Here is a 17748-nt window from a genome sequence, read left to right on the forward strand (position 1 = left end):
CGGTATCTAGCATAGAAACATTCTTCGAGCGCTTGGTTCGAATGCTCAAAATGGCGGACCACCAAGTAAAAACCATACAAAGATTTTCCCCTTTAAAACCAATCGCTGCTCCCGAAATAGTAATCCATACGGTTTCTAAACGCAAGAGTATAGTTCTGCTCTCAAATGGCAGTCAATTTCTTTATATTTTAGTGGACGATAGTGTAGAAGTAAGTATGCCTTTTAACCAAAATTGTCACTAGTTAGAGCAGTGGAATATTCGAATAGTAAGATTCAAGATTCAAACGAGGAATCTTTTCGTTCTTTTGCAGCACACTTTTCGTTTTCCCAATTCGGTGACCACTGTTCGTGTTCAGGAACATAATGCTGCTGGAAAAAGACAAGTATTAGTTGGGACAGTGGATGGTCATATTTTTGCCGTTTCCTTACCAGAAAATCTAACCAAAAGCAGCAGGTGAGATTTTCATTTAGTTCTGTTCGACCACTGACAGTCAAACTACATTTTTGGGTTATTATGTGGAACAACTTCCTGAAAAAACCTGTTGGCCGACTGTCAGTCGTCCTGTTGGCCAACTGTAAGTCGTCCTGTCGGCCGACTGTCAGTCGTCCTGTTGGCTGACTGTCAGTCGTCCTGTTGGCCAACCGTAAGTCGTCCTGTTGGCTGACTGTCAGTCGTCCTGTTGGCCAACTGTAAGTCGTCCTGTTGGCCGACTGTCAGTCGTCCTGTTGGCCGACTGTCAGTCGTCCTGTTGGCTGACTGTCAGTCGTCCTGTTGGATGACTGTGAGTCGTCCTGTTGGCCGACTGTTGTCAAACAGTTTTAAGCAGAACTGCTGGCCCACAGTGGACCAACAGTCGGTAATCTGTCAAGGATCTGGCAGACATCTGTTGGCAAATTTTCAGTAACAGCATTATTGTGTAAACGTACTTATCATCCAAACTTTACACATAGACACTCCATTGAATTAGGTTAATGTGAAGCAACTGCCCATTGACCACTGTATTTTCAGCCTCTCAAATATATTTCTGGCTCACATCAGTAAGACTTGTAAAGGAGATGCACACTGATAAAGAAAAGTACAAATGAATTTGTAGTGAAGTGATGTGATTAAAGCTAAATAGTATGATTCAATTTTACGTGTGTGGTTCAAATTTGTATAGGTAATCGTACAGGGCTGAGTAAAATTAAGGATTAATATCACGCGTGTTTTCAGAAGTTGCTGAAATTGCCTGAGTCATCAAGCAATGAGGGCAACCTCAGCAACTTCTGAAAACACAAGTGATATTAAACCTTAATTTTACAAGGACCCATTGCGATTACTTGTTAATGAAATTGAGGGGAAAATTACTGAATTTCTGAATGCGCTCTTCAGTAATCAGTCATTGGAAGCCATTTAAAGTTGACAGAGAATCAATGGCCACAAACACACGAATGAGCTGAATGAAATTTTATTTTTGTACAAAGATAGCAGGACTTTGGATAGGCTTTTGATTTTAGATATCTCTCCAGTGATGCTTGCATTACTTTCAGGCAGTCGGGCTCATATTCATCCCCATTTTCTTTTCATAACTCGGCATAAAACTGCACCAGTGTTCGGTCGAGGACATCGCTCTCGTACTATTCTAAATTTGCTTGGAAGTTTCGCCCACTTTTTAAAAACATTCTTCCAGTACTCCATGCTTTTCCTTGTGTTTTCGTTTTCACTCGTCTTTTAATTCTTCGAAATATTCCTCATCAACTATCTCGAAAAGAGACACCATTGTTACAGAAAATCTTCAACAACAACTTTTCAATAGCATAAGCTGTTGCTAGGCAACCCAAGTACCAATCATGAACTAGTAATTTTGCCTTCTTCTCAAGGAAAATTAAGAAAAAATACCCTCTTCATTGACCAATCAACATTCAGTAATTTTGCCCTCTATTTTATTATATATATAAAATTAATATTCATTCAGTGACATAGCCAAATATGTTAGAAATCATTTTTTCTCTTTGAAGGCATTAGGATAACCTTCCCGAGCTCCAGTATTGTACTGACTCCTTTATCTTCTGCAAACTTTACATTTAAGGTTGATAACATTTACAGATACTAAACCAGACATTACTGCTGAGACAGCAAAACAAAAGAAATGTGTTGAGCATGATATCTTTGGAGAACTACTTGCTGGTGGAAATAATGATGTTACAGAGACAGTGAATAAACAATCGCTTACTGCTAATAAATGTATGACAGTTGTTGACATGGAAAGTGCAGTCTTATATGAACCAAATTTAAGAACATTTATGACCATCAAAGAAAATGTTGTGTGTTGCAGAGCACTGAAGCAAGGCTATTTGTTCTCTGTGTTTTGTCCAATTTCACAGCAAAATGATCTTGGTATGATGACTTATGCACCACTTCCAGTGTTCAAAGGGATGATAACAGCTGAATCTGAATTAGAAAAAGGTTCTTTGTGGAATAATGTTCCTCAGCTGTGCTGTGTTCAAGCCAGAGGCAATGTGTCATGCCTTTCATCATGTCTTACTATTGAACAGTCTTTATTTAGCAAACTTTTTCACTGTGATGCATCTCTTTTGGATACCCCAGTCATTATCTTTGGTTGTGAAGATGGGCAAGTGTTATTTTGGCCTGTAAGCAGCTTTGCTCTGACAAATGCAAACATTGAGACTAGAGTCAGTGAATGTCAATTTTCACCTCAGCTGATGTACCATTTGGAACAAAGAATGGTAGCTACATATGCAGCAAGGCTTTATTATTCAGAGGATTTATCAATATGTCCATCAACAGCAAGTGAAACAGAAGTGAGGAATTGCAAACACAAGCAGGAATCTGATGGCTGCTGCAATGCCTTGGTTTTTGTTGGAGGTTGTGACAAGATTATCATTGTATCTGAAGGAAAACATTTGTCAGACAAGTCAGAAGAAGGAAACACAATTAATTTTACAAGGCACACTATTATTGGCCCTGTTCTTTGCTCCTGCATGAGTAGCAGCCATGACACACTGATACATTCAACAGGTAAAGAAATCTTCATCACTAAGTTGAGCCTGAACTGTGAGATGAATGCAGCAAAGTCAGGAGCCACTTTTTTATCTTCAAGCAAGCTGGCATCCTTGAACATGCTAACTGTGCAGGTGCCAAACGTTTCTGTGCTTTGTTGTGTAAATAAGAAAAGGAAGGGAAATGGTACAAAGACACAGGTGTATGCTCTTACTGTCTCCGGAAAACTTGTGTTGTTTTCATTGCCTGAATTGCAAGATGGAGAGCAACCGATTGGGTCTAATGTCTCATCACAAATGGTTGGTGAAAAAGTGAAGAGTTACTTACAAGAGATTGAAACTCAGACTGCAGAGCTTGTGAGAATTAATGAAAGCATAGAAAAAGCAAATAAGACTTTGAAAGAGCTTAATGAAATTATCCACATTGCCAGTCGAGTTACTGAGAAGGTAGGAGACACTACATTGCCTTTTTCATGTAGTTTTACACCCACTGTTGTGTGCCATAGCTCTAGTGGACACAATTCGTTGTCACTGCTCTGCAAAGTTATTAACCAAGGCAATCTAATGTTGCCACCTTCCTGGTCACTTATGGTTCACATACAAGGAAAGGAACCATGGCAGAGTTGTACCCCTGTAGCAGCTTGTTCTATGGGCCGATCAATACCACTGAGAACCACTCATTCAGGGGAAGTCACAAAGATAAACATTGCTGTTGACAAGTCTTTCTCCTCATCATTTCACTTTATTGTGGAAGGCTACCTGTACTGTGATTTGAATTCCTTGCTTGCTGATCTTAGAAATGGAACTAATCAAATACATTTCTTTAAGATGCCAGTTGAGAACATTGTGATACCAGTTAGACAGAAAGTGTTTGACACACTTCATTGGGTGCAACCAACTCAATTAGGTCCACAAGTTCAAACTGATTGCACCATTCCAAACTCAAAGGAAGAGATTTTGCAAACTGTAGACAGACTTAATTCAACAATCAACAATGTGGTGTGTAAGAGTATATTTGGTCAGGATACAAAAGAGATTGCAGAGGAACCCACAGAAGTTAGAAACTACTCAACAGCTTTCATTGTTTCTGAAGATGCCATAAAGTTCATGACCACAACAATAAAAAATGACCTCACTCTGAAGAAAACTTTTCAAACAGAATCTCTTTCCCCACAAGCTACCTTTTTTCACTTTATCTTCGTGGGCTCAAGCATTGCTCATCACCAAATTGATGTGGGATATTCCTGCATAAATCTGCTGAGTGTTGATGGTGGTCATGCATCCATAAAAATTAAACCTATAAGTGGAATGACAAGATCCACCAATGGTTCTCCTATGGAAGTTACATTACACTGTTCATGTGTCCCCTTGCTGTGTCGTCTACATGAATCCATGTTGACAAGATTGAAGGTAAACTTAAGGAAAGCAATGAACTTGCAAAAAGCAAACTTTCTTTAAGGAGAGTTTAATTAGACAGAAATTGATGGGTTTCTTTAGTAATAGTAATAGAATGATAGTTACCACTATAATTATAAGAATGAGAACAAAATATTAATGATAATGACAATAATAATCTGAAACATTTTTTTAATAGCCTGTCATTACATGTGGGACCAGTAGGAATCAAATGAGAGCATATGATGTACAGAAACAGTTGGAAAAACTACAGGTAAAATTTTGTCTTCTATTATTAATGCATTAATGCACTTCCTCAGCTAGCTTGTCAATCATTATGTGAATTTGATGAGAGTGAATACAATGAAAGAAACTATGAAACAAAAAAATCGATTTACCAAATTTTGATGGGTACTTTCAGTCATAGTTCGATCATTTTGTTTTATTTATTCCTAAGGATCTCCACAAATGTGTCATTTTGTTAGAAGATGAGATATCGATGGGGACAGATAAACGTGAATCAATCGCCGTCAAGAGGACACTGTGGGCTCTGTATGAGAAAGTGAGAGGAGTTATCCTCATGATATGATATTTGTTTGTGGTAAGATTTAAAGAGAAAGCTACGTGTGTTTTCTGTCATTCAGTAAATGTAAAAACAATTTGGAATCATTGTTGAAACAAGTAGTAAGATGATCTTCACTGTTTCATTTAGTTGACAAGTTGGAAGCACCTGGTGTGTACTGAAGGACTTAAAAAAAAATCAAAATTTGGATTGTTTTGTTGCTTTACTCTCCATCCTTATATTTGGCCAGTTCTTCTTTAACTAATTCGCATTTTGTCCTGCGTGCGAAACACGCACGAACAATGAACAAATGTTTTAGTATTCCTTGTCTTGGTTTGATGGGTGTTTGATGGATGAAATTTATTCTTTTTACTTAATAACAAATACAAAGTATTCAAAACTACGAAATATGCAATCAGACTTATCATGTGCATACTTTGCAGAGAAATTTGAAATCATCAAATGAAATTCAAGTTCTAGACATTTCGAAACACTAAAACTGTTCTTCAAAATTTCCTACAACAGGATCATTTTCCGAAACATTTGTAAACACTAAATGATGCTTAGATAGCTGGTGTTAAATGTGTAAATATTCATTAGGTCCTAAGTGTTTTTCACAGCAAAGTTAGAAATTCTTCAACACTGCTTAAAACAATTAGGTGATATTAACAGTGGATCTTCTTTATTTTTTGAGAAGTTCGATTTTGTGCAGAGGTTATAAAATTCTCAAATCAGTTCGCAGTGCGCGAGTGTCCGTGCATTAGTGAAACAGTTATTTACCTGATATTGATATTGATATTGATATTACTTGATATTGATATTAGTTGATATTGATATTGATATTGTTTCTTGATATTGTTCAGTTATCAGTTCATGATCGTGTCAGGTCATGGAGCTTGTAATTATAACACTGAATGGTGTGCCTAAAAAAAACGAAAAAAAAAAACGCGTTTAGCATTAGATGCCTATAACCTTTTACAGCCTTCTGGACAGAAAAATTCAGACAGGGGAGCGAAGCGTAGAGTGCCTCTTTGAATTCTGAAAACCATCGAATGTTAGATGGTGGAGGAACTGTTGGCCGGATTCAGTCTGTAAGATTAAACAGCTATATATCCGCTGTATAGAGTTCTATCTTGCTGTGTCTATTTTCACTCGTATTTACCAGCTAAACAGCACATCAATTGATAATATAAATCTGTCCTGTTGTCTCACGACAATGTTACTGAATGTAGAACCCAACGTTTCGACTGCTTACTGTGAGTCTTCATCAGGCGATGTAGTCGACTGGTTGCGGCACAGCATTAGATATCATGGTGGTCTGTTGCAGACCACCATCATGATGATATATAATCCGGGTAAGGTAACGAATCTGATCCAAGCGACGCGTCGGCCAACGTGTCCGCCGAGCGTCGGTGGTGCGTCGGTGGTGCGTCGGTGGTGCGTTGGCGGTGCGTCGGCGGTGCGTCGGTGACTTTCTCTCATTTATTTATACCTTGAGAAGATGGATTAATGATCAACAATGAATATTCTTTATCTAATTCCTTGACTCCCATGTCCCCCTCTAAAGATTTACTAATATTCCAGAAAGACGAAACTCGTTATAACCCCAAGTAATTAGCCGTATCATCGCAGGTTTACAATTGTTTGTTTTTTTTCGTCGGTAATGCGTTTGGTATTGTGTCGGCCGACGCGTAGGTGGTGTGTCGGCCGACGCGTTGGTCAACGTGTTGGCCGACGCGTCGGTTGGATCAGATTCGTTACCTTCTCCTATAATCCACATCCAGTAACTTTGTCGTGAGATAACAGAACAAATTTATATTATCATCCAGCTACCACGATGAACAACAGCCTATTTCATAACCGCACATCAATTATTACTCAAGAGCACATTGTTCCTACTGACCAACATTAATAACATTACACTAGCGCTCAAGTAAAGCTTTCGGTACGAACACTACCAATACCTCAAAAGGACACTAAAAGCAATAAATATGACAATTTTTTAATAGACAACTTTAATCGCTTTCCAAATCCATTTTCGCAAATACAAAGAAACTTACTGCTTATTATTTACAGCAAGCTGCGAGTTTTATTCAGTTACAAAGACAAAAAATGAAGTGAATCAGCAAGTTTGATATTCATCACTTCACATCTCACCTGTTGTCTCTGGAACGCACTGAGGATTATTTGATGGGATGATTCTTTCTATTCTGTACGTGAGAGAAGCAAGATTATTTGATGTCATGATTCTTTCTATTCTGTACGTGAGAGAAGCAAAAATGCCATAAATCATTAAAATTTCCTATTGCAGGTTTTATTTTGCATTAATGAAGTTTCATTCATCTTCATCTTTGCGTGCAGACACAAAGTTAAAGTAAAGTCACCCTGAGTTCATGTTTCTGCAGAATGGTCCATTTTGGACTTTTGATTTTCCCACTTACCCGACAAGTAATAAAATCAACAAATGAAAATAAAAGACAAAGATTACATCAATGTTAAGTTTTAGGTTGACTAGTTGAAACAGTTGTTTAAATAATTTCTCTCCAGCTGTCGGTAATTTGAATAATCTGTTAGAGTTACTCTGACAAGGGAATGCATTTGATGTGGATCTATCTGACCTTATCTAAAAAGTTTTCATTTAGAAAAGAAAAAACGGATTAGTTAGGGATCTTGTTGCTACGAGCTTTCTTTAAATCCGTAGCAACAAGATCCCTAACTAATCCGTTTTTTCTTTTCTAAATGAAAACTTTTTAGATTTTTTTAATGATATATTGGATAATATTAAGTCACACAGGCTGCACGTCAATTCTTATTTGCATTTCATTACATATGCAACTATTTCGTCCGTCATGTCAAGGTCATTTTTAAGTTTTATTATGCGCTCGATGTAATCGAAGCAATTAAGTACAATATGAAACGCAAACTTCGCAAAGAACAGCAGCCACTTTTAAGCTCGAAAAGCCCCTCGGATGATATTTTTTCATTCGAGGGTTGGTTTTAATCTTTGGGATAAGTACGGCTACCTTTTAAAGAACATGGTGTTCTTCTCTGAAGCGATTAATTACGAGTTTTCTGTCGGACTGTGTCAAGAGACAGTGAATTATACCACAGTATATATAGCCCTCCTTTATTGGTATCTTTGGTCATAAAGTAATACAGTATATCAAACCGCAGATATATTAAGCCAACGATAACATAGCCAAGAAAGTATATGAATGATCCCGTTCAGAACCAAGAATTCAAGCACAAGCCAACAACTCATCAGAGAGCTGGATCTGAGTTCCTTTATTCTGCAAGAAAAAGATGTAGTAATAATTATTAAAAACTAGATCATTGGATAATGCAATTCAAGACTTTTTATTGGCTTAGCCATTATGGTATATCAGCCAATATACCATAATCTACAAATATGGTAAGTGTATGTGTCAGCTTAAAATTAAAAGGTAGCTACAAAATTTAAGAAGATTTAATGATTTAATTTAACGATTTTAATAAAACGATTATTCAACTCGCGCTTGTTGGATATGAGATGATTATAGCCAACTCAGCGCGACGCGGCTCGTTGGCTATCTACCATCTCATATCCAACGCGCGCTCGTGGAATAATTGTTCATTGTGTTTTGTCTTGGCTGAGCTTATGACAAAACTATCAAACTAGAATGGTCGGCAGAGTTCAATTAGTAAAGATGGATCATACGCGGGAAACGGGGAAAAAGATGAGAGGCGAGGTAGTATTTTTGTTTGTTTTCTTTTTAATTCGCATGAATTTAACTTGAGAAGAAGGCCTGAGCTTTTCTCCAACTGCGCATAAACTCTTGGTAACCAAACAAAAAACTACGTATGATGCACGATCCTCGCAGTAGATAGCGCTATTTATGCAATAGCGAAAATCAGACCTGAAAAAAATCAGGCCTGTACGGGACTCGAACCACTGACCTCTGTGATACTAGTGCAGCGCTCTACCAATTGAGCTAACAAGCCAACTGGGAGCAGGCCGTTGAGTTGGTTCGTAATAAATCCGTGACAGTGATAAATGATATAGAATATATGAACTTCATATATTTATTCTATCTAAAAAAAGAAAACTGTTGTACTTACCTCGAACCCAGACATATACTGGGTAAGCCAGGTCATATTCATAGGGGTAGGGTTGCACCTTTGTCAAGTCAGTACACTCGAAGCATGCGTAGTTGAAAGACTCCCAGAATTCAACAGCCAAACACTCCGGGTTTGACTCCACACACAGCTTCTGACATGCAACCACATCTCTTCCATAATTCGGGGGTCTGTATAGTTCAGATCTTCCACTAAATGTGCACCAAGTGGTTTCTGAGGAGTATTTGGTCCACACTAACAAAGGCATACTCATAATATCAGATACACGCTTTGATCAGTTATACGGACTGCTTAATGTGTATTGCCATTCGAATCTTAGCAAAATCTTTTCATCTCATAAAAACAGTCTTGGAGGTGTTAAAGCATGAAGAAGGAAAAACCCTCACTCGCTGCCTCATTACTTTTGAAATAACTGTGATACGACAACAGCCTACATTTAGAAATCAGGGTCAGTGGGCTCGATACATTTTAATTTCTGTGGACAACTTTCTGTATTCATTTCTCCGGCTTCATTTATTTTTTTAAGTGGGGACCTCATCCCAGTCGTTCTTAATAACCAACTGTACAATGTCCTTAATGAAAGATGACGAAGAAGAGCTCAATCGCTCTCAAGTTTGTGTTGTGAAGCGACAAGTAGTGTTGTCCTTCCCCTCCCTCCCCTTAGGTGAAATGCTAATATTCAACTGGTTACCCCCAGCATTTCGTCACGTTTCTGTGGCCGTTTATTGTTGCCGTTTTCACATTTTGGGTGGAGAAAAGCTTCATGAGAGTAAAGTGTCCTGCTATCTATCTCCATTTTGGTGAATAAATGTGACATAAAACCGTCAGCTACATGACTAATCCTAAGATCTTTGCCTACCCCACTTGCTCCCCCCCCCCCCCCTACAGTGACTTACCTGGCTGTCGCAGTGAGCGCCTAGGATCCCTGACTGGCGGCTCAAGACCGCCACCGTTTACAGGAGGTGAAGCTTGAATTGAATCATACTGCATTCTTGGCTCATTTTCTTGACCATTGACTAAGTTCCTGGACTTCATGCCTTCAAGGTAATAAAAAAAGTCTTCCAGAAGTAAGTAAAGCATTAACACAAACGGAATCTTTTAGATCTGGCAGAACAAGAAAATAAACATGACTTACTTTCATCAGCTGCTGGTTTTGCACCCGTTAGACCGAAGAGGAGGACAAAGCAAATAAAGGAGATCGAGGCCATCATAACAGGATGTTGATCTGACAAGAAAGTTTGAAATGAAAAGGAAAATAAGACTCGACCTTGAGACCTCCACAGACTATACATGAAATAGATTATTGAAAGTTTAGTCGCTTTCCTCTTAATTCATAGCCGCTATTATATTAACTGTCCGCAATGGCGACGTTTCATTTGATTTATCACAACCGAGTTTCCCAAAAATAAATCAAGGGTCATGATCATTTAAGTTATGAACCAGGAGATCATAGAGAAGCTTTATGAGATGAACATTACAGAATACAGAATTGAAGCAACAGTTGCTGTAGCAACAATCACGAAATGGTTCACTAAATATAGTTTCGAGAAACAGTTACAAACTTCGTTGAGGTTCACCAAAAATATTTTCGAGAAACAGTTACAAACTTCGTTGAGTTGTCTTCAATCAAGAACGTTCCTGTAAAGTTTGTTAGCATGTTTAGGAGCATTTTTTGAAATTTCTAATGACTTTATTTAACTCGCTTGAAGTTGTCATTGCTATTTAACCTGGAGGAAAAACACGATCGCCAAGTTATATCGTAATTATGAGACCGTTAAATAAAAAAAGCAGGGTGAATTTCAAGTGAATTCAATTGCTCTGCTTAAATTTGCGATATTATGTTGGGAACAGTATTAGAGATGTTTTATTTGTAATGAGTCGTGTTCTTTTGGGGACCGAAGTGAGAAAACACGAGTAAAAAAATAAAACTTAACAAGAAAACGTAGTTCATTATATCCTTTTCGGTGATTTTGGAACGGTGGTCCAGTGTCCCTCTCTCATAAAGGAGGTCCGTATTTTCTACCGAAAGATAATAGAGCGACTTTTAAGGAGTCCTATTCAGCCGGGGTGTCATAACAAAGATGTTTACAATTGCCCTTAAGGAGTCTGCTTTTGAGATAACTTCTTTAAAGTAGTATGAGTTATTCAACTTTCATCTATTTATGGAATCAAAGAAGAATTGGAAGCGACATGTTCGCTGAAGCAAGACCTTTCTAAACACTTTTCTTTTCGTACTTATTTACTATAGTTTGCTGCTTGATACTTACTTCTCTCTGTTCTGTTTCTTTTCTTGTGGTGACCAAAGATCATTGCGAACCTTCTCGCTTAAATGCCCGATAAATTCTGTGTGTGGGTGTGAAAAACTATTAATTGTAGACTCAGCTGAACATTGAAAATTTTGTTTATTTGAACTATTGTATTTACCCAACAAATATAAACAGTGTTTATATTTACCGAACACACATGCAATCGTGGACTAACCCTAACCCTAACCCTAACAAATTCCCACGTGAGCAACAAACTAAATTTTAACGATATTGAGAATGCCGATTCTGCAGTTATCCTGTATATTGTTGATCAAAGACATTCTGTGATATATATTTTCTAACAGTAACATTCACTGCAAAAGCCCTATGCACATAACGTGACTTCCTGAGGAAGTCCCAGAAGTGTAGTAGAAAGTTTTAAAATAGCTGCAAATGAGTTTCTATTCCTTGGACAGCTTCTGTAATATTCCTCGTGGGATAGTTTTGCTTATAGCATTGACTAGCATGATTGAGATAAAAAAAAACCCCTTTATTTGCCTTGAATGTTGGTGACTATTTGAATCAGTGGCTGATCGTTTTTGCATCGTGGCTTTGTGCACAATTGATACCTTCCAAAATGTGATTTTCTTGCACAACTAAGGTTACCTTTTGCTTAAAATACTACTACAACTCAGTCTTATTTACAGCTCAGCTCAGCTCAGTTTTGTAACTGAGGTACGTTAGAATAAAACTGTAACTGTAGGTTCAGATGGAATATTCATTTCTTGTCTTATTTACCCGAATTTTACTTTATTTACCTAATGAATGCAAAGCATTCAAAGCTACTAAATAAGCGACCAGATTTTTTAAGAGCACACTTTGATCAGAAATTTGATTGCAACTCAGTTAATCATGTAAAGTTTCAATGGAAGAAATTTTGTAAAACAATAAAACGTTTCTTCAAAACATCTCTCAGCGGAAAAACTTTCCTTAATTCTCGTAAGCATTAATGATGTTTAAAAAGCTGCCATGAAATGTGTAAACAGTTCTATTTTGTAATTATTGTTCTTTTACTGAAAACTAATTGTTTTCATGGCTTTGAAAAGTTTAGCAGTCTTTAGAGTTGATTTTCAAGCATTCTGGAAGATGTTGTTGATGGTGTAAAAGGAATATGAAACTGAATGGCAGTTCTAAGGCTGAAAATTTCAGTGCACAATGACATTCTGATTAACACGAATAAACGGTACGCGACTTTCTTCGTTCTCTTGGACCCGAGTGCTGCCTTCGACACTGTGGACCCTAGTATTTTGCTAACACGTTTAAGATCAAAGCTGGGTCTCAATGGAACTGCTCCGTCGTGGTTTCGCTCTTATCTAGCCGGAAGATCACAACGAATATCTGTTCAGGGAGCGCTTTCAATTGTCTTTCATCTTCGCTACGGCGTTCCCCAGGGATCGTGTCTAGGCCCCGTTTTGTTTAACATATACTCAAGTAAAATCTTCGACATTGTTGGTCGTCACCTTCCAAAACTTCATTGTTATATAGATGACTCCCAGCTTTATTTATCGCTCAACCCAAGCTGTGCTGTTGGTCAAGACGAGGCAATCAGATCAATGGAAACCTGTATCTCGGATGTTTAGCAGTGGATGACCACGGACAAACTTATGCTTAATGACGACAAAACTGAATTTATTGTAATAGCATCACGACACTTCTGAAAAAAGTTAAAGTAACGTCACCCTGAGTTCATGTTTCTGCAGAATGGTCCATTTTGGACTTTGATTTTCCCACTTACCCGACAAGTAATAAAATCAACAAATGAAAATAAAAGACAAAGATTACATCGATGTTAAGGTTAAGGTTGACTAGTTGAAACAGTTGTTGAAATAATTTCTCTCCAGCTGTCGGTAAATTGAATAATCTGTTAGAGTTACTCTGACAAGGGAATGCATTTGATGTGGATCTATCTGACCTTATAAATCCGAACTTTCTTTAAATCCGTAGCAACAAGATCCCTAACTAATCGGTTTTTTCTTTTCTAAATGAAAACTTTTTAGATTTTTTTAAAGATATATTGGATAATATTAAGTCACACAGGCTGCATGTCAATTCTTATTTGCATTTCATTACATATGCAACTATTTCGTCCGTCATGTCAAGGTCATTTTCAAGTCTTATTATGCGCTCGATGTAATCGAAGCAATTATGTACAATATGAAACGCAAACTTCGCAAAGAACAGCAGCCACCTTTAAGCTCGAAAAGCTCCTCGGATGATATTTTTTCATTCGAGGGTTGGTTTTAATCTTTGGGATAAGTACGGCTACCTTTAAAGAACACGGTGTTCTTCTCTGAAGCGATTAATTACGAGTTTTCTGTCGGACTGTGTCAAGAGACAGTGAATTATACCACAGTATATATAGCCCTCCTTTATTGGTATCTTTGGTCATAAAGTAATACAGTATATCAAACCGCAGATATATTAACTCAACGATAACATAGCCAAGAAAGTATATGAATGATCCCGTTCAGAACCAAGAATTCATGCACAAGCCAACAACTCATCAGAAAGCTGGATCTGAGTTCCTTTATTCTGCAAGAAAAAGATGTAGTAATAATTATTAAAAACTAGATCATTGGATAATGCAATTCAAGACTTTTTATTGGCTTAGCCATTATGGTATATCAGCCAATATACCATAATCTACAAATATGGTAAGTGTATGTGTCAGCTTAAAATCAAAAGGTAGCTAAAAAATTTAACAAGATTTGGTGATTTAATTTAACGATTTTAATAAAACAATTATTCAACTCGCGCTTGTTGGATATGAGATGATTATAGCCAACTCGGCGCGACGCGCCTCGTTGGCTATCTACCATCTCATATCCAACGCGCGCTCGTGGAATAATTGTTCATTGTGTTTTGTCTTGGCTGAGCTTATGACAATACAATCAAACTAGAATGGTCGGCAGAGTTCAATTAGTAAAGATGGATCATACGCGGGAAACGGGGAAAAAGATGAGAGGCGAGGTAGTATTTTTGTTTGTTTTCTTTTTAATTCGCATGAATTTAACTTGAGAAGAAGGCCTGAGCTTTTCTCCAACTGCGCATAAACACTTGGTAAGCAGTATATGTCTGCTAGAACCCAGACATATACTGGGTAAGCCAGGTCTGCTTCATTGGTGTAAGGTTGCACCTTTGTCAAGTCAGTACACTGGAAGCATGCGTAGTTGTAAGCCTCCCAGAATTCAAAAGCTGAACACTCCGGGTTTGACTCCACACACAGCTTCTGACATGCAACCACGTCTATTTCATCAGTCGTGGATTTGTATAGTTCAGATCTTCCACTCAATGTGCACCAAGTGGCTTCTGAGGAGTATTTGGTCCACACTAACAAAGGCATACTCATAATATCAGATACACGCTTTGATCAGTCATACGGACTGCTTAATGTGTATTGCCATTCGAATCTTAGCCAAATCTTTTCATTTCATAAAAATAGTCTTGGAGGTGTTAAAGCATGAAGAAGGAAAAACCCTCACTCGCTACCTCATTACTTTTGAAATAACTGTGCTACGACAACAGCCTACATTTAGAAATCAGGGTCAGTGGGCTCGATACATTTTAATTTCTCTGGACAACTTTCTGTATTAATTTATCCGGCTTCATTTATTATTTTAAGTGGGGACCTCATCCCAGTCGTTCATAATAACCAACCGTACAATGTGCTTAATGAAAGATGACGAAGAAGAGCTCAATCGCTCTCAAGTTTGTGTTGTGAAGCGACAAGGAGTGTTGTCCTTCCCCTCCCTCCCCTTAGGTGAAATGCTAATATTCAACTGGTTACCCCCAGCATTTCGTCACGTTTCTGTGGCCGTTTATTGTTGCCGTTTTCACATTTTGGGTGGAGAAAAGCTTCATGAGAGTAAAGTGTCCTGCTATCTATCTCCATTTTGGTGAATAAATGTGACATAAAACCGTCTGCTACATGACTAATCCTAAGATCTTTCCCTACCCCACTTGTTCCCCCCCCTACAGTGACTTACCTGGCTGCGGCAGTGGACGGATAGGATCCCTGACTGGCGGCTCTTTACCGCCACCGCTAGTGTTACCGTTACCGTTTACAGGAGGTGAAGCTTGAATTGAATCATACTGCATTCTTGGCTCATTTTCTTGACCATTGACTAAGTTCCTCCACTTCATGCCTTCAAGGTAATAAAAAAAGTCTTCCAGAAGTAAGTAAAGCATTAACACAAACGGAATTTTTTAGATCTGGTAGAACAAGAAAATAAACATGACCTACTTTCATCAGCTGCTGGTTTTGCACCCGTGAGTCCGAAGAGGAGGACAAAGCAAATAAAGGAGATCGAAGCCATCATAACAGGATGTTGATCTGACAAGAAAGTTTGAAATGAAAAGGAAAATAAGACTCGACCTTGAGACCTCCACAGACTATACATGAAATAGATTATTGAACGTTTAGTCGCTTTCCTCATAATTCATAGCCGCTATTATATTAACTGTCCGCAATGGCGACGTTTCATTTGATTTATCAAAACCGAGTTTCCCAAAAATAAAGCAAGGGTCATGATCATTTAAGTTATAGAACCAGGAGATCATAGAGATGCTTTTTGAGATGAACATTACAGAATACAGAATTTAAGCAACAGTTGCTGTGGCAACAATCACGAAATGGTTCACCAAAAATATTTTCGAGAAACAGTTACAAACTTCGTTGAGGTTCACCAAAAATATTTTCGAGGAACAGTTACAAACTTCGTTGAGTTGTTTTCAATCAAGAACGTTCCTGTAAAGGTTGTTAGCATGTTTAGGTGCATTTTTTGAAATTTCTAATGACTTCATTTAACTCGCTTGAAGTTGTCATTGTTATTTAACCTCGAGGAAAAACACGATCGCCAAGTTATATCGTAATTATGAGACCGTTAAATAAAGAAAGCAGGGTGAATTTCAAGTGAATTCAATTGCTCTTCTTAAATTTGCGATATTATGTTGGGAACAGTTTTAGAGATGTTTTATTTGTAATGAGTCGTGTTCTTTTGAGGACCGAAGTGAGATAACACGAGTTAAAAAATAAAACTTAACAAGAAAACTTAGTTCATTATATCCTTTGCGGTGATTTTGGAACGGTGGTCCAGTGTCCCTCTCATAAAGGAGGTCCGTATTTTCTACCGAAAGATAATAGAGCGACTTTTAGGGAGTCCTATTCAGCCGGGGTGTGATGACAAAAATGTTTACAATTGCCCTTAAGGAGTCTGCTTTTGAGATAACTTCTTTAAAGTAGTGTGAGTTATTCAACTTTCATCTTTTTATGGAATCAAAGAAGAACTGGAAGCGACATGTTCGCGGGAGCAATACCTTTCTAAACACTTTTCTTTTCGTACTTATTTACTATAGTTTGCTGCTTGATACTTACTTCTCTCTGTTCTGTTTCTTTTCTTGTGGTGACCAAAGATCATTGCGAACCTTCTCGCTTAAATGCCCGATAAATTCTGTGTGTGGGTGTGAAAAACTATTAATTGTAGACTCAGCTGAGCATTTAAAATTTTGTTTATTTGAACTATTGTATTTACCCAACGAATACAGTGTTTATATTTACCGAACATACATGCAATCGTGGACTAACCCTAACCCTAACCCTAACAAATTCCCACGTGAGCAACAAACTAAATTTTAACAATACTGAGAATGCCGATTCTGCAGTTATCCTGAATATTGTTGATCAAAGACATTCTGTGATATATATTTTCTAACAGTAACATTTACTGCAAAAGCCCTATGCACATAACGTGATTTCCTGAGGAAGTCCCTGAAGTGTAGTAGAAAAGTCTTAAAATAGCTGCAAATGAGTTTCTATTCCTTTGACAGCTTCTATAATATTCCTTGTGGGATAGTTTTGCTTATAGCATTGACTAGCATGATTGAGATAAAAAAAAAAACCCCTTTATTTGCCTTGAATGTTGGTGACTATTTGAATCAGTGGCTGATCGTTTTTGCATCGTGGCTTTGTGCACAACTGATACCTTCCAAAATGTGATTTTCTTGCACAACTAAGGTTACCTTTTGCTTAAAATACTACTACAACTCAGTCTTATTTACAGCTCAGCTCAGCTCAGTTTTGTAACTGAAGTATGTTAGAATAAAACTATTCTAAATATTAATTTCTTGTCTTATTTACCCGAATTTTACTTTATTTACCAAATGAATGTAAAGCATTTAAAGCTACGAAATACGCGACCAGATTTTTTAAGAGCACACTTTGATCAGAAATTTGATTGCAACTCAGTTAATCATGCAAAGTTGCGATGGAAGAAATTTTGTAAAACAATAAAACGTTTCTTCAAAACATCTCTCAGCGGAAAAACTTTCCTTAATTCTCGTAAGCATTAATGATGTTTAAAAAGCTGCCAT

At 37.6% G+C, this 17748-nt stretch overlaps 2 protein-coding genes and 1 long non-coding RNA gene across 3 annotated transcripts; 1 reads left to right on the top strand and 2 right to left on the bottom strand.

The window, feature by feature from the left end:
- Window positions 1–13: 13 nt before the first annotated feature.
- LOC111323520 (uncharacterized) lies at window positions 14–7448 on the top strand. Its single transcript, XM_022926900.2, has 5 exons — window positions 14–209; window positions 312–454; window positions 2070–4410; window positions 4595–4669; window positions 4853–7448. Exons 1-5 carry the CDS (start codon window positions 42–44, stop codon window positions 4982–4984), a joined length of 2859 nt encoding a protein of 952 aa, XP_022782635.2. The 5' UTR covers window positions 14–41; the 3' UTR covers window positions 4985–7448.
- A 622-nt stretch (window positions 7449–8070) lies between these two features.
- On the bottom strand, window positions 8071–12004 carry LOC148725725 (uncharacterized). The gene is made up of 6 exons (XM_088730974.1): window positions 11986–12004; window positions 11341–11416; window positions 10209–10298; window positions 9970–10110; window positions 9056–9307; window positions 8071–8247 (listed from the first exon to the last, which is right to left on the bottom strand). Exons 2-6 carry the CDS (start codon window positions 11381–11383, stop codon window positions 8243–8245), a joined length of 531 nt encoding a protein of 176 aa, XP_088587100.1. The 5' UTR covers window positions 11384–11416; window positions 11986–12004; the 3' UTR covers window positions 8071–8242.
- Window positions 12005–13731: 1727 nt separating this feature from the next.
- On the bottom strand, window positions 13732–16869 carry LOC148725726 (uncharacterized). Its single transcript, XR_015990883.1, has 4 exons — window positions 16754–16869; window positions 15623–15712; window positions 15366–15524; window positions 13732–13911 (listed from the first exon to the last, which is right to left on the bottom strand). It is a non-coding gene; the product is annotated as an uncharacterized LOC148725726 (long non-coding RNA).
- Between the last annotated feature and the right edge of the window lie 879 nt (window positions 16870–17748).

This window comes from Stylophora pistillata, chromosome 8, assembly GCF_964205215.1.
Source record: "Stylophora pistillata chromosome 8, jaStyPist1.2, whole genome shotgun sequence".
Lineage (NCBI taxonomy): Eukaryota > Metazoa > Cnidaria > Anthozoa > Scleractinia > Pocilloporidae > Stylophora > Stylophora pistillata.

Coding starts and splice junctions, on each gene's coding strand:
- LOC111323520 (XM_022926900.2), top strand. CDS start 42: ATGCTCAAAATGGCGGACCACCAAGTAAAAACCATACAAAGATTTTCC. Junction 455..2,069: donor AATCTAACCAAAAGCAGCAG/GTGAGATTTTCA, acceptor TTTACATTTAAG/GTTGATAACATTTACAGATA. Junction 4,411..4,594: donor CCATGTTGACAAGATTGAAG/GTAAACTTAAGG, acceptor TTTTTTTAATAG/CCTGTCATTACATGTGGGAC.
- LOC148725725 (XM_088730974.1), bottom strand. CDS start 11,383: ATGATCTTTGGTCACCACAAGAAAAGAAACAGAACAGAGAGAA. Junction 10,299..11,340: donor AAGAAACAGAACAGAGAGAA/GTAAGTATCAAG, acceptor CTTTCTTGTCAG/ATCAACATCCTGTTATGATG. Junction 9,308..9,969: donor GCGCTCACTGCGACAGCCAG/GTAAGTCACTGT, acceptor TGCCTTTGTTAG/TGTGGACCAAATACTCCTCA.